Here is a 15,811-nt window from a genome sequence, read left to right as displayed (position 1 = left end):
AAGTTCTATGCATTTCTCTCCTTTACCTTTTTTTTTTTTCTCCTATAGACTTCATACAGAGTTCTTCTAAATATCTCTGCTCTCCTCAAAACTAACAAGCGGTGGAAGAACACTTTAAAGTGCTTAAATCAGGAATCCTAGCTTCAGAAAGTAATTTTCAGTTAGCAGCATGTATAAGAAAAAATTCAATGTATGTTTTTTATTTTCCTGCATTTGCAAGAAGCCTTGAATTGAACTTGCTGCATTATACTCTGCCAGCAGACAGTGTTCTCAATGCTGTGCGATTTGAATTTGTTCAGTACGTCTTGAAGTCTCATAAAACAGTTTGAACTTTGTTCCATCAGCTTGTTTTGGGGGAAGAGAGGAATGTGTTGGGGAAATCAGTGCAAGTGGATTTGTATTCAGAGATATTCTAAGATGACTCTTTGTCCAGATTTTCATTTTTCTTTCTACTGGCCGCGGTTTGTTCCACTAGCAAGCAAGAATTCTAAGTTAACAGGATATAAAATTGGAAAGAATAGATTCTTACCAGGTTTTCCTTGGCAGAAGCACATCAGTTTGCCCTTCCTAAATGACCTATGATGATCTAGCAAATCTGTCCAAGTTGTACTGTTTGTTGTGAAGCCATTTTAACAGAACTAGAGGCTGGGGACATTTATTCTGAACCTTGCTATGGCCAGATCCTTCTGTGACATTGGACAAGTGACTTAAAATTTGTCCGTTTACTACTTCATGATATTAGGTTAAGTTTGGGCTTTTTATGACTAAATGAAATTACACTGTATTTGCAAAGATCTTAAAAAGGATTGTCTTTCTGTGAGCCAGCAGAAAACAAGTGCAGAAGTGTCACGGTTGCTACTCTCCCAGGCAACTTACTGCTAAAATTCTTGTGCATCACAGACGAACAAGAGGCCTTGAAATCCATCATGAAGGACCTGGTAGCACTCCAGATGAGCCGACGTCACAGACTGACTGGATATGATACCATGAAGAATAAAGACACTGCTCACTCCAACAAACAGGTAATAGGCTGTTTAGTCGGTACTTGACATTGTTACCTGGAGGCGGAAGGGACAGAGTTGGTTGACAGTGGATCTGCTGCTTCTGTTCTGTCTCGTGCTGCTGAAAGCTGAAGCATCACAGGTGGATTAGCTCCCTGTTCTTGCTCAGGCTGTATTGCCTGCGCTTTTTTATTTGGTAGCTTTTTTATTTAGCTACCTTTATGGACTAGGGAGGGTGCAGTTTTGATAATTTGCAACATCTTGGTATTGTGCCTTCCTCCCACATGTCTCTCTGATGGGTTTTAGTCTGTGTAGATTAGCTAAAAAGTTTACCAACTGGTTTTCTGGTTTCACAATCATACTACCATTTTTTAAAATGTCTTTATTCTTTTTAAAGAAAAAACACAATGTCAGCAGTCCACCGCTCTTGGGCAGCCCTGCAATAACAAACCAGTGTGCCTCTGCCATGGAAGAAAAAAAAATTCCGGTAAGAAAACTGGTTTCCTATTCAATATTAGCAATTATAAATTAGGAGCATGCTTTAAAGTTGTGTGCAGTGACCTTTATAGACCTCATTTAAGCAGGTGTGGGAGGCCAGGAAAACATTTCTTTACTGACTCTGTCATGATATGGCAATATGATGCACTTTTCATTGTAATGGAAATAATACTTAAATTCAAAGGGAAGCAGGGAACCGAGAAGCATAATGATGAAAAGGAAACGAGTATTTTCATCTCAGATGCAAAAGAAGGCCGCTGCAGTTTAAAGCTGCATAAAGCAGTCTGTCAGATAACGAACTAATGCTGGTCTTGTCTTCACATAATTCAGACTGCATGTGAATACAGAATGAAGGTCTTGATAAAAGGTAGTCAAACTGAAGTTGATACAAGGACAGTGAAGGGGATTGTCTGAAAGGATTGGCTTTAGTGAAGCTGTAAGAAACCTTGCTTCAGTGAAAAAGAAAACAGCTATTTACAGGTGTCTGAACAGAGGCAGCGTCCTTAACAGGGAGGATTGTCTGGAGTTAACCCAGTCATGTGTCACATGAAGATGGGACTGAAACTAACCCTTATTTGGGTGTGGGGTTGTCCATTTCTAAAAGTCCATTTTCTAAAAGAAATCCTTGACCCAAGGTAATAAGTGGCAGGGTCAATACTTTAAAACATCTCTAGGTTCATTTTACATTGCTAGAGACTTTTTTTTCATAGAGCAAACTATTGCATTGGCTTTCTGGTAGAAAGAAAGGGCAGAATAATACCGCTCTGTCAGTATATGCTGCATATCATTTGAATGAAATACTTGAATGCAAAAGTAACAATTTCAGTCAAGAATTCTTTGTCTATTACTGTCTCAAAAGATTAAATCAAGTTACAGTTAGGCAACCTCTCCTGTTAACATTAGTCTATATCAGTAAAATAACTCTTTCCAGTTATATCCTTATTACAGGCTTAAGCTTTTTGGAGCAGGCTTTAAAGTTCACGTCTGTCTCTTTCTTATGCTTTGTCTGCTCATAATCTACTTGTTCAACTGGGATATGGGATTTCCTTGAATGTTCTGGACAAATCCATAGATGGAGTAGTACAAAATCCTTTCCAAATCACTTTGAAACATAAATTCGAGGTGTCTTAAATCAAAATCTGTAATCATTATTTATGATACGCATCACAGAACTGGAATGCTAAAGCACCAAACTTGGATTTGCTTCCATTGTTGTCTCTTAGGACAGTTTATGTGAGTTGCTTTAAAAAGTGGTTTAGGTAGGTGATAGGTTCACTGCTTTCAAAGGAAACCAAAAGCACTAGATGTTTAACTCCTCTAGGCTTTCTCTGAAATTCAAACACTAAGATCACTTTAAATACCTTTCCTTAGATCTTTGAAAAATAGACACAAATGACCAGTGTCTGATCCTTTTGGAAAAATCATCAGGAGATAGATGCCAGATTCCCCGCCACCCTTTTGCTACAGATTACAGGTTTGAAAGCAAGCGGTGCTGTTGAGAAAGATAATTTAGTTTGCTTAGGTACCAGTAAGTTGAAGAAAGGTTTCCAAAGAGCCCTGAAGATTTTTCAGTGTTCTTTAATTTTAACTAGTGAGAGCTTTGTCACTTAGCTGTTTCATGACCTAAAACACATCTTGAGGTCAGAAGTATAATCTGAAAAATTACTTTAATGCAATTTAATCCAAACAGTCCTGTTTAATTCCCTTAGACTGGACTAGATAGAACAGTATAGCCTTCCTTCCCTGAAAATTCCTAATATAAAGGGATCATTCCTTCATCCATGATGGCTGAGAAACAACTCTTCCATCAGTAGCTGGCTGATGGACATCTTTTATAGTTCATTATTCCTATGCTGTTTGTTGCATTTTTTCCTTTGCTGTTCAATTAAAATGAGTTCTCTAGAATTTGCTTTATTTCACTGGTCTTTCTAGAGTGAGTTCTTTCTCTCCCCACATCTGAGAAGACGTCTTTGGTAAAAGTTGTGTGTAAATTACTCACCTGCAGATGATTGTTGCTGTAACTGGGAAGCTCATTCATCTTGATCAATTCTGTACCTACAGTACTGCTGCAGGAATCCTGTGTACTCGCAGTGATTGCATGGGTCCCTTTGAACTGCATTCTCGACCACTAGGCCTGCCAGATATTTCCTCTAGCTAAAGAGCATTTCCTGGCCACATTTTTTTGAAGTTCCTAGATGTATGATTGCCTATTGTCTAAGGCTTTCACAGATGGCTTAATCTATTCCAATCACATAAATTGTGCAGCAGAAATTATGCAGTCTTATCAGAGCAGATTTTTCCCTTTTATTTTTATCTTTGTGACCTAAATTGGGATTTGAACTTTGATCTCTGGAGTTGAAAGTTCAGCATGTTGACTCTTCCGTGCCACATAGCATCTTCTGACCTTACAGTGAAGTGCACAGGTTGCACAGTCAGTGCTTTTAACCATCTGCCAGATATGGATGATGACCCCTTTGCACTTTAAAAGATGACACATACTTAACTTGTTTGTGACTTCATAGTTTGAGTTTCAGGGGCTGTATTTTTGCAAAAGCAGGGGTTTAGTCTGTGTATTAAGAATAATGAATGTAGCACATTCCCTGTCTCTCTCTCTTTTTTTTTGCCATAGAAGAAAACATACTTGCTTTGAGAATGCACAAAGGAAAATAGCTTTGGTTCAGATGAATATGCTGTTGGACTCAATTTCAGGTTTTCGCCATGCAGTGTTAAAGATGGATTAATTTTCCGTATAGTTCAGTGTCCTCTGTTTAAGTGACAATTAATTAAAATTACAACTTGTTTTTTACCTCTTTCCTTCTCTTTCTCCTTTAGCAATATCTCCACTCCTCACGGTGCTGTGTTCACATGTCAGCCACTTGTTGTCCAGAGTCTGCTTCAGGTTCCACAGACAAAGTTACCAGACTTGTGTTCTGGTTAGCCTTTTGAGGGGTTGATACCTGCGGCAATCACAAATTGACCTGCTTTGTGTTTGGGCCTTAAAATCATAATATGATCCATTTGTGTGCTGTTATGTATGCCAAAGTTTCATTGTGAACTAACCTTTTGTTCTTTCTTCTGCAGAATGATGTAAGGATAAAGTTTGAACATAATGGGGAAAGGCGGTAAGTCTGTCTTCATTACTTTGATGCTTTGCTTAGTAGAATAATTCAGTTATTAGGAATTTAGGTTAAATGTTTTGTTGGCTTCACTTTCCTTCTTCCTGAATGAAAAACACAGAGTAAAGGCAACAGCAAACAGGTCATACACAACTTGGTTATTTTTAAAAGTCAGTGTGTCATACGACACTTCCTTTGAATTATTTTCATAATATCTATTTGTAAGTAAATTGCAGTAATATTAAAAGTTGTCCAGCCTGAAAAAAATTTAGCCTGATAGTCTTATTTCAGATATATTCCCTATTTGTTTAATTTAACTAAAACCAAATGAAACTGATCAAATTAGTGTCATTCTTTTCTAGTTTCTCACTTCATGATGACCTATCATTGTCGTGCTGTGACTGAGCAACAGATTCAGCAAGGGAAAGTTTTTTTGTTTGTTGGTCTAAAAGTTTCCTTGTTATTTCCTCTGATACTTGGTTTTGAGACCCTTTCTTTTACAAAAAACTGAATTAGCATTTTCAGTGTCTACAATACTGTTTCCAAGGGGTAAAATTGCATAGACATTTCAAAGTAGGTCTCAAAAAGCCCCTTACCTACCATCTAATTGAGAGGAACTCTTGGTACTGGTATAGCTGTTTAGTGGCCCTGTGAACATACAGGAAGACTCCAAGCTTGTTTGCAGCCTCTTTGAGGCTGCTCTTGAGCTCTGGCTGAGGGGAAAAAGGGATCTTGATGTTATGGTCCGATTTCCTTTTTTTGAAGGCATTAACTGGATTGTAAGCATGAATTTATATGCTACTCTTCACAGACATCCTATGAGAATCCTTCGGTTTCTCCCATCCCAGACAATACTTTCAACATGTAGTAATTCACGGTTTCATGATAAAATGCAAATGTTGATAGTTCAACAGCGCAAGTTGTATGTAGTGTTCCTAACAGCCTGTTACTAGCAAAGGTTACTGGCTGAGCTGCTTAAGCTCCTCCTCAAGTATCCTCCTTTGTCAGATTTAGGGATTTTTGTTAAAGCGAAAAAGCAGAGGCATTCTTTGTTGTCAAAGCAGGCAGTAGAGAATAATTTGTAAAGTCTTCCTTAAAAATTGAACTGTTTCATTCACTGAAGTCCTAATGAGGAATTCTGTCACTGAAAAAAAAAAAACTGACTTTTGGTGCTCAAGGAGAAATTTTAAAAGTAATTGTAGCTGGGATCTACTGCCGCCTTTGTCAGCCAGATCATCTCAGCACGCTGCGGTGTCAAAAGCATTGTGTGGACTACAACAGAGCGACTGTGCCACATGTCACAATTTCTTGTCATACCGTGTTAGGACAAGGTAACTCAGAAGCAGAATCTTGTCACCACAGGCTTATCATCTTGCATGTCTTCTGCCTGAGTGCGTTTAAGATGGCAAAGAGCTCAGGGGACAAGAAAGGGTTTTTTCTGAAGTAACATTAAAATGAAAAGGTTGATTGTGTGTTAGTCTAATTATGCAGTTACGCTCGCCTGAATTCCCCATTCCCAAAGTGGTATGCAGTTACAGACAGCAAGCTTGCACCGAGAATGTAAGTGTGTGTGCTTGGTTTCAGAGGAGCTGCCAGATCTAACCACAAATATTTAAGGTGGTCAGGCAGGAATGGGCTCCTTAAACCCTGCAGTCCCTGATTTTGTGTTAGAGGAGTGCACAGACTTTTTAAACTAATAGAATTTGTGGCACCTGAGAACAGCTCTGCTTTTTAATGCATTGAGTGTAGAATGGAAGCCTTTATAAGGGACTTCAGCTCAACTGAGAGCTAAATTACGTTTGTACGGTGCCAGAGGACTATAATTTCATGGATGGGTTTCTTAGTAATATGTAGAAAATGTTATTGTGGGCTGCTTTTTAACAAGGACAATTATTTCTAAATAGCTGAATGTTGTAGGTCTGGTAGCAAGATGAACCCTTCCTGGGAAGGGGCTAAGGAAGCCAACTAACTCTAGAGCTGTTTAAAACAAAAGCTGCATATCGTGAAAGGATACTGAGTGCTGGGGGAGCAGGCTGGATGGACGTTTTGGAAACGGAGCCTTCTGGCGAAAGCACAGGTTCAGCAAGAACTCGTGTGAGCTTCTCCAGAGGTGATTCGGGGTTTCACTGACTTGAAAGAGTTGCCCCTGTGAGCAATATAGGTCTTGAGTTTCTGTGGTCCATTCAGGTCTTCCTATTTCTGCCTGATGGCAAAATTGTTAAGTGATGCTAATAATCAAGCTTTTTGTGGCAGTATTTCGGCTATGCCAAAGCAGAGTTGTTTCAAATTGCAGCAGTGGGGTAAGCAGCTATCAAAGCGGTCTAATAGCTTTCGGAATGATGGTGGCTGTCAGCTCTGTCCCAGAGCTGTTCTTTTAACTTGCCAGTAGTGGAGACGCAGTGTGGTCTCGTGGCCCACGGAAGCAGATGGCGAGAAGTCTGGTTGCAGGAGCCCGAAGGCAGGAACAACCAACCATCTGGGCCTTGTGCAGCAGTGAGATGAAAAATGGGTTTCTAAGCAGTAAACGTCCTTGGTTTGCTGGGTTGTTGCTAGTGAGTTGTAAACTATATTCCACCAAAATGAAGAGGTTTAGATGCTTTGCTGTAGCTTCATATTACTACTTTGCCTAAAGCATTAGAGTTTCTATTCCAAGGTAGGTAAAACAGTAATAAAAACCTAGCAAAGAAAACTATACTGTCATTTTCTGAAAAGCATGCATGTGCCACAGGATTCTGCAGGGTTCCCCTAGGGTGGCTGTGCCTATTGCCATTTTGAATTTATTGAGGCCATTTGTGTATGTGAGTCAAACTCCTGCTATTCAACTGGCAAGGAAACGGCTGAGTGCTAGAACTAGGGGTTTAGTGTGCCACAAGAGCAGGGCTCAGAAAATGATCAGAATAGTTTACATCTGTGCGTATTTTATGTGTCAGTTGGTGAAGGTGCCCAGAGATGCATGACATATGAAAACTACTCGTGAGAAGCATGAGAGTATAAGACTGATCCACCTTATATGAACATTCTGTTTTATATGGATAATCTGAATTACTGCAAGTCAGCTGTGCCATTGCTACTACAGCTGAAGCAGTATTTAAGTTTTGATGTATTAGGCCTGTAATAAAAAAAAAGAAGCAATGTATCTAAATAAAGCAAGCTGTCAGTGACAAACAGTTGCACAGTTACAGTTAGATTTTACTTCAACTCTTGAGAAAAAGCCCCTGCTGTGTTGCACAGGATTTGAAGGATAACTGCAGAGGCAGTCTGGTGAGTCTGTGATTCAGATGTTTGGAGATGTTTGAGTTGAGCATGCAGAGGGCTAACGTCGCAGACCACCTTTGGGAAAGAGGATTTTCAGATTCCTTTGTGTCCTCCTGCTGATGCCTTCCCTCAGGAGCTCAGGACTAACTTTGCTGTGGGAATGTTTGTTGAAACCTTTCAACTGGAACGCATTTTGGAAATTTTTAGGGAGTGAGTTTTGAGTTCAGATATTGGAGTACTTAAACGGAATACTTTTTTGTTGTTTGGACCTTCTGCAACTTTTAATTCAACTCTCACTGAATGTATTTGTTTGTGTTTTGTGCCTGAGGCAGTATTCTTTAAGCCAAAGTGCATAGGAGACTGGTATCCTGTTATGTAGCAGAAATTTATTCAGTAAAGGATACTTTTCTATTGAGGGACGAAGGCATTCTATTTGAAATGTTCAGCTGAATATTGCATTTTGGCAAACTATTTGGAAATGGACCAAAGATCAAGAATGCCTTGCTAAAATAATTAATGCAAATTAGAAAGGTTCACTACCTGCTTGAGGATGAAAGGAGGACATTCAAATATGTTTTTAATGGTTCAGCCATCTGATTTGATTGTGTTATCAAGTATGACCTCTGAATTCAATCAGTGATTCTCTTTCGTTCCAGAATTATCCCGTTCGTCCGTCCCGTGCGCTATGAAGATGTACAACAGAAAGTGAAAACAGCCTTTGGCCAGCCACTGGACCTCCACTACATGAACAATGAGGTACAGAGCCTCGTCATCAGCGCTCAGAGCATGTAACACTCTCTCTGGATGACACCTCCATTTCCTATCCCAAATTCCGTACCCTTAAATTTAATTTTCAGCTCTTCCCTCTGATATGAATTGAATCATTCTGCTCCAGAGGAAAACATGCTGATGCTGACAAAACATCACACTGATGTGTGTATTGTATGAACATCAGCATCTTGCTTCCTCGTACTGGTAGTGTTTGGGAGACTCTCTTGGGGAAGTAAAAAAGGGTATTTGAAGTATTCTGACTGTTGAAAGCAACTATTGCAAGATAATATATATACAGTCTGAAGACTGCAGGCAGTCCCAGAGTCATTTCTTCAGCTGCCTGATAGCAGAGTCAGTACTGCCTGTGTTTGCTGACCAGCAGCAGCCATCTAGACATTTGTGACAACGCTTTCTGCTTGTTGCCCAGCTTGCGGCAAATAAGGGGAGTTAGAGAACTGGGGAGACTCACCGGGATGGGACGCTGTAGGGGGACTGCAGGTGCTGTCATTGGTACAAGAAAGTGACACAAGGAATAGCACTTGTCTCTGAGGAACTGGGTAGTCTGGGCTAATAATCCGAAGTATTCTGTTGGCTTTCTCCCTCTGGATACCCTGGCCTTTCCTTGGTTTTTTTGCTGTGGTGTTGCCCTGCCGCCGTTCGGGACTGCATCCCTAACGAGAGAGATGCGAAGCCCCGTTCACCAGTAGGAGCCGGACAAAAATGAAAGAGGTTCCTCAGTGTTAATAACATTCACGTTTCAAGATGTGAGCGGGCTGTAGAATAGAGGGTGTATGAGCATGATTTCCTGGGGTCTTACTAGCAAGTTTTAAATTCTTCTTTGAAACGCTCTTTCAAAGTCTTAATCTTCTTCATACTAATCTCTGTCTGAAGCCAAATTTTCACTTGATCGTTAGGTCTGGATTCATAAGTATTCTAGGATAATGTTGTCATCAGGGAGTCAGGGGCCTGTCTCTGACTTGTTCTTCGCAAACAACAAGTTCAGGTAGCAATTAATATTTTTGTGTATTGTGCCTTAGCAATTTGCATAGGGCCAGCCATTTCTCTGAAAGGCATGGGAGGAAAACCGTGTTAAAAAGGACAGTAAGACAGTATTGTGATGAAAATTTGTGGAATAATTCAGCAATCAGAGTCCTATCTTAGATTCTGATTTTTTTTTTTTTTCTTTTTCTAATGTTTGTTTAAATACCTATTGTGGAAGTAGACTTACTTTTTCTGTCTTTTCTAATGATTTTTTTTCCTGTTCTTTATTTTGCAGCTGTCTATTCCTCTGAAAAATCAAGATGACCTGGATAAAGCAGTAGACCTCTTAGACCGAAGCTCTAATGTGAAAAGCCTTAGAATATTATTGCTGTCTCAGGACAGAAACCATGTAGGTAACAACTTCTGTAACTGCAGCGAAATGAAGGTTTTTACTCTTAAGTCTCTGAAACATGATGGTAGCCTTAGCCGAGAGTAACAGGAATTAGTAAAATTACTCTTCACAGACACAAATGCATGTTTATCCTCTTTGCTTTGGCTTAGCTATAGGTATTTCTTTTTTTCCTTCTTTTTTTTTTTCCTGACTTCAGCAGTTGTTAAGGGACTAAAATGTTGCAGCTTTTTAAGCTGTATCATATGAAGGCCATTTTATATCAAGTACCCAATAACTGTATTCAGAAAACACTTAATGAGTTTTGTTCACAGAGAACTTTTTTTACCTTTGATTAATAGCATGCTGTTGACAGTGCATGTAATTATCTTGCCTTTAAGAAAGCACAGGTTGTCCTTGAAGACAAGCTGTTAGCACTTTTTTTTTCTGGGTGAGAAGCCTAAGGACAGCTCCCAGTGATTTTTCAGTTCTGTAGCCAGCCTTATTCTGTAGAAACTAAGTAGCTTTTAGCTAATAATGTGTATTCACACCCGAGATGAATTTGATGGTGTGTTGGTTCACTTTCCTATACTGCAGGTTCACTCAACCGACGTCTTTTTTTTTTTTTTTTTTAAGCATTAAGGTCATACAGCTTTTCAAGCCAAAAACCTTGATAGCCTAGATATTTTATTTGCAAATTACCAAATTCTCTTGAAGAGTGTGTGTCGTGGTGAAGGACATTGTGACACAAAAAGCTACTCTGTCTTGAAAGCTCTGTTGGTAGTAGCTTGTCAATCTTCAATGTTCATCCTTATTCAAGTTCTGCAGGCTGTGAGCTCAAGCTCTTGAAATAATCACACCTGCCATTTTTGAATCTGATAATCCATATTAATAGAAATACAAAGACCTTCAGGAGTGTTAACAGCTCTTTCTCAAATGACTGGATACCAAAAGCCGGAAAGGTGTACGAGGGGATGATGCTGTTTCTTGTCCTATGCCCTTTCCCTAAGCATTTGTTACTGGCTGTTCTGAAGACAGTACTTGGCAAGAAGGGCTTTGGTCTGACCTAGTGTAGTCAGACTTTGTTCTGCGTTGTCAGGAAACAGTCTGTAAAAGGTGGCCTCAACTTTTGGTATAACACAGTAAAACAATCTTCTTTTACAGCACTCTATTAATTTCAGTGTCTTCAGACTGCAAACCAGATGTTAAATGACACTTTCTAAACTTTATGTAAGCCACCTACAGTAAACACTTAGTAAATCTCATCCCTACACCAGCCAGTAGCCAGTACTGTGGTGTTGTCCTGTTATTAGCTGTTTTTTCCTCTTTTGCTCAAAGCAGAAACAAACAGCGAAGTCTTCAGTAAGTGCCACTGTTTCCCCCCTCTCCTCCGACTTCCTCTTCAGTTCTGAGTTGCCTGACAGGAGAGCCCTACATGTGATAAAGCAAAAGCCCTGAAGTCTGAAGGAGGTTTCTTGGCTGCATGATCTCATCCCACTGAGGGAGCGGGAAGCATTATTTTTCCTGAAGTACAGGATGCAGATTTTGTTTTGGTTGTGCTCTTTTCTTTTTCTGGGGATGGAAAGGTAATGCCGTGACTTTGGCACAAATATGTATATAAAACAAATTAACTTTACAGCAATAGCTGTGTGACTAGTACTGAGAGCCTGTGTTTGTGAATAGCATTTATATTAATTTTCTTTTTGTGGCTCATTTGTGCTTTCTTTTATCAAGCAACTCGCTTCTGTTGTCAGTCCTCTTTTTGTGTTTAGAAACTAATGGGAAGAACTGGTTAAGTTGAACACCTAGAGTACTAAAGCCAGACTGTCCACATAAGTGGTGTGACCTCTGTACCCTTTATTCGGCTCCCATGAATCTGTTCATGGTAGAGTATATATAATTTTAAATGAGGCTTCCTCCTTACTCTGTGCAAGGGTAATTGCTTATGAAATGAGCAACTATTCCATACTGTACTTTTTTGATTGTGTGGCCTCACACCTTGTTTGCCAGTCATATTCAAATAATTTTCAGAAGTCAGAATTAATTTGCTTGGGGTATATTTGGTTCTGTTCCTCTCAATAAAATAAGTTAACATCAGTTAAATTCTGTAATGCACAAGAGGAAAGGAGTATTATATCCTCTTGTAAAACTAGGTGCTTTGGGACAAAAAGATTAAAACTGAAAGTGTCCGCTAGTATTGAGCACCTGCTTTGACATGCATAGGATCTCATTTGCTTGGGGGAAGTTGGCAATTCACAGTATTTCGTACGTTCAGACCTCAGCGCACCATCCTCAGATAGCTGGTGTCCTGTTCAGTCCTCTGTTAAGAGCCCATGTTCCCTGGATCATCCATGGAGAGAGCACAGAGGTGTTAGCTGCCTGAAGCTGCAGTCTAAATGTTTCCAAGTGAGCATCCTCTGGAGTCTGAAGTGGCCTTGCAGTTCCTCGTGGCAGAACTGTGCATAAGTGCTGCGCATGGAGGGCACCGGTTCTCCTGGGCAGCATCCTACTGCCCTAAATTGCAAAACCATCCTGCAGTTCCTCTTCCTACAAAATTTGCTGGAGTTACCCCTTCCATCTTTGTCAACAAATAGGGGAGAAGTCCTTTGACATGTCTCCTTTCATTTCTCTTCCTGATTTGAATGAGAAGACGACACCGTGGAAAAATTATCTTTAATTAGATTATGTCTATGTACGTTCAGGGAAGGGTGAATAAAAGCAACACAAGCAGCATTCGTGTTGGCATCTCCAAACTCTTTGTGCTCTTAAACGCTCTAGAATTTTATTTTCACTTAGACTGACTGAATTGTCAGTGTACTATTTTAAAAATTGTGGGGAGTCAGCTTGCTATCTAAGTGCTTCTGAAAGAGTGAAAGATTTGTAATTTATCTCTTCTGGCCAAGGTGGCTGATAGAAATTGTAGGTTCTTCCGTGGTCTGGTCTCAGAGAGTGATACGAGCCCCTTCTTGTTTCAGAGGTAGCTGCTAATGGAAGACAAACATTGAGACTTGTAAATCCTGCATTGGATTTGAGGCTGGAGGGCAGCATGCTCTAGTTGTTCGGCTCCTGTTTTACACAGTAATTATGAAGCTTGCTCTCTTGTTGCCTTTATTGTTTGTGTTCTGTGAAGTTAATAAGATTTCAGGCTCTAGAACTGTTTCTCAGCTACTTTCTTGCTACTAAACATAATGATATTTTTGAAACTGTGGCCAGACTGCTTGAGCTCCTCAGTCTCATTTTTTTTCTTTTTTTTTTTTTTATTTTATTTTACCCAACAGACCAGTTCTTCACCCCATTCTGGACTGCCCAAACAAGTCAGGATTAAAACTTCCCAATCTGTCGGGGATGTGAACACACCCTATCAGCAGCCAGAACCCAGAAGTAGGCATCTATCTGTCAGTGAGTATTTTTGCCACTTCTGCTTGTCCTTGTTTTGTGAAATGTATCTCTTGGGCACTAGTATTTATGGTATAGCATTTATGAAAACCATGAGAAATTGAAAGGTTATTCTAGGACAAGGCAGTTCATTTTCAAAAGCTCTTAATATATTTACAATAGAATGTTTCAAAGTTCCTTACTAAGTTGTTGAACAGCTGAGGAGCTGCTAAAGGGGATGTCCTAAAGCCAGATTCACTGAGGTTAGAAATTTGGAAAGCTTACGTGAGTCCATTAAGCTTTTTATTTGGATTGGCAATTTCAGTTCATGAAACCTAGATTTGATTTTATTGGGGGTTTTTATGTTGGACTTTGGAATCTCTCTTTACTCTGTAATCAAGCATTATACTAGCAGCACAGGAATTGGCACTGCATATCTAACCAGTGCCCTACACACTGAGTTCCCTAACCTTTCACACTCGTAATTACCAGGCGAGTAGAGCACAAAGCTAATATCATAGGTGACTGGCACAGCTGCACAGAAGATAATGAGAAAAGTCAAAGTAATACGTTCCTTTGTCTCATTTCCTTCATGTCTCTGTTAGCTTAGTGAACTCATGTTTAGTGGAAAGGTCCATGTAAGACACTAATTTTCATGACTTCTCTCTCTAGTAGATTTGTCCGAGTTGTCCCCATTTCTTTGTGATAACACCTTGTATAACTATGCAGTACTATTCAACTCTGTGCTTGAAGGATGCTCGAAGCTGTTAACTTTTTATATGAAAAACTAAAACACCTGAAACTGCTTCAAAGACTTATGGGTCCAAAAAAAAAGTTTGTGGTTTAGAATCTGGCTCCTTGGTGTGAAACTCGGAGAGCAGTGAAAGAGCAATTAATAGGGATCTGCAGTATGAAGGCTAGTGCCTGAGGTGGTGTTCTGTGTAAATGGCTTTTGCTTTAGAAGAGAGGAAAAGCTAAATTTTGCTGGAAACAGAAGCAGAGCATGGCTGTGCTTGTTACAACTATTTTGGGGCTTGTCAGAGCTAATGCTTCAGACAACAGGTGCTGCAAATCACGAGGGCAGTACTAGGAGCTGGGAATGTCAGAGCTGTTTTGTTTCCAAGTTCTAAACCAGCTCCCTGTATAGAAGAGGAGTGCTTCAGTTTCATTAACTGTAAACTTGAGGCATAATTGTTATAGGAATTAAGATCAGTATTTGCAATGCAATCTTACTGTCAAATAATAAATCCAATTAAACTACAACAGACAGTCTCCATGGTGGGGGTTCTAAACTGGAGTCAGATCCATGCTATTGTGCACAAAGGTAATTGGGAGAGGAAGCTCAGTAGAGGACTTGAGAACTAGACTAGTAGTTGTTGATACTAGACCTGTCTAGCAAACCTGCTTGTATCCTGTCTAGAGTCTGCAGATCCCCTTTTATACAGTTTGCTTTTATGAAGTAGCAAACAAACGGAAAAAGAAGTGCTGAAAACTTGTGAAGTACGTGACTGAAACTGGGATGAAAAGGGTTTTCCCATCCTTTCTAGTCTGAAGTTAATATGCACAAAAAGAGCAACATTGCTCCATCCTGCGAAGAAGGCAGCAGTATCCCTGCATATCTGAACACCATGTTTCTTTTTCACAGACAAATTCAATGCCAAAAATATTTTATTTAAAAAAAAATATTTTTCCTTTATTGGCATTCTAAGGTATCCAAACAATGATGCCAAAGCTAACAGACTACCGAGTGTCTGTCGTGGGTAAACTGTATAGTAATCAGGGGCCCCTTCTGTATCCCAGTTGTACAGACTCTTTCCTCTTATCCCAGCTTATGGATGCTTTCTGATCAGTCTGTCATTCATCAATCAAGAAAGCATTGGTTTTATTTTCTGAACATGTCAAAGTACCAGACTGTTAAATTACAAAGAGGTCCAAGAAGAGTTCCTGTTCTGTCAGAGGTCTGATGGTAATTTGGCAACAGCTCAGTCTTGAATCAGTTTTTTCTTCCTTCTCTCTCCTATCTTTGATTTGAAAAAGGAATGTACCCCTGTTTCTTAGCGTTTCAGGCATAGAGACTTTCCTATTCATACCACATCGTGCAATGAAAGTCAAAAGCAGCGTTCAACAGAAATTGTCTGCATCCAGGAGATATATTTGTGTAGTTCCTGTCTTCTGAAGTGGACAGGCCTCAAGCCTGCTGTCACCAGCTCAGAGGTTTGGAAGTAAAGATAACTTTTATTAAAAAAAAAAAAAAAAAGTTGCTAAGCATTCTGGCAGCACTTGTGTTTTTTCCACTCACTTCCTTTGATATACATTGATTTAGTGCCGACTTCCTTTTCCTGCCTAGTGATGGTGGCCTTTCCACAATAGCGGCTGGGCCGATGCCAGCAGGACTTGGGCTCCCTTTTGCCAGCCATGGCATTGTA

At 39.8% G+C, this 15,811-nt stretch overlaps 1 protein-coding gene across 2 annotated transcripts in view; it reads left to right on the top strand.

Moving 5' to 3' along the window:
* Positions 1-906: 906 nt before the first annotated feature.
* The window catches only part of MAP3K3 (mitogen-activated protein kinase kinase kinase 3), a 29,678-nt gene continuing 14,773 nt past the window's right edge, over positions 907-15,811 (top strand). Inside the window, exons 1-6 of one of the 2 annotated variants that reach the window (XM_010291458.1) lie at positions 907-1,022; positions 1,399-1,488; positions 4,581-4,621; positions 8,527-8,626; positions 9,918-10,031; positions 13,289-13,409. In XM_010291458.1, the coding sequence (XP_010289760.1) occupies positions 927-1,022; positions 1,399-1,488; positions 4,581-4,621; positions 8,527-8,626; positions 9,918-10,031; positions 13,289-13,409 (562 nt within the window). In that variant the 5' untranslated portion in view covers positions 907-926. The remainder of the gene's footprint in view (positions 1,023-1,398; positions 1,489-4,580; positions 4,622-8,526; positions 8,627-9,917; positions 10,032-13,288; positions 13,410-15,811) is intronic. The other variant, XM_010291459.1, reaches the window with a different exon arrangement.

Source organism: Phaethon lepturus, unplaced genomic scaffold (genome assembly GCF_000687285.1).
Source record: "Phaethon lepturus isolate BGI_N335 unplaced genomic scaffold, ASM68728v1 scaffold34347, whole genome shotgun sequence".
NCBI lineage: Eukaryota > Metazoa > Chordata > Aves > Phaethontiformes > Phaethontidae > Phaethon > Phaethon lepturus.
The sequence above is the reverse complement of the archived record's forward strand: the minus strand, read 5'-3'. Positions and strand labels throughout refer to the sequence as shown.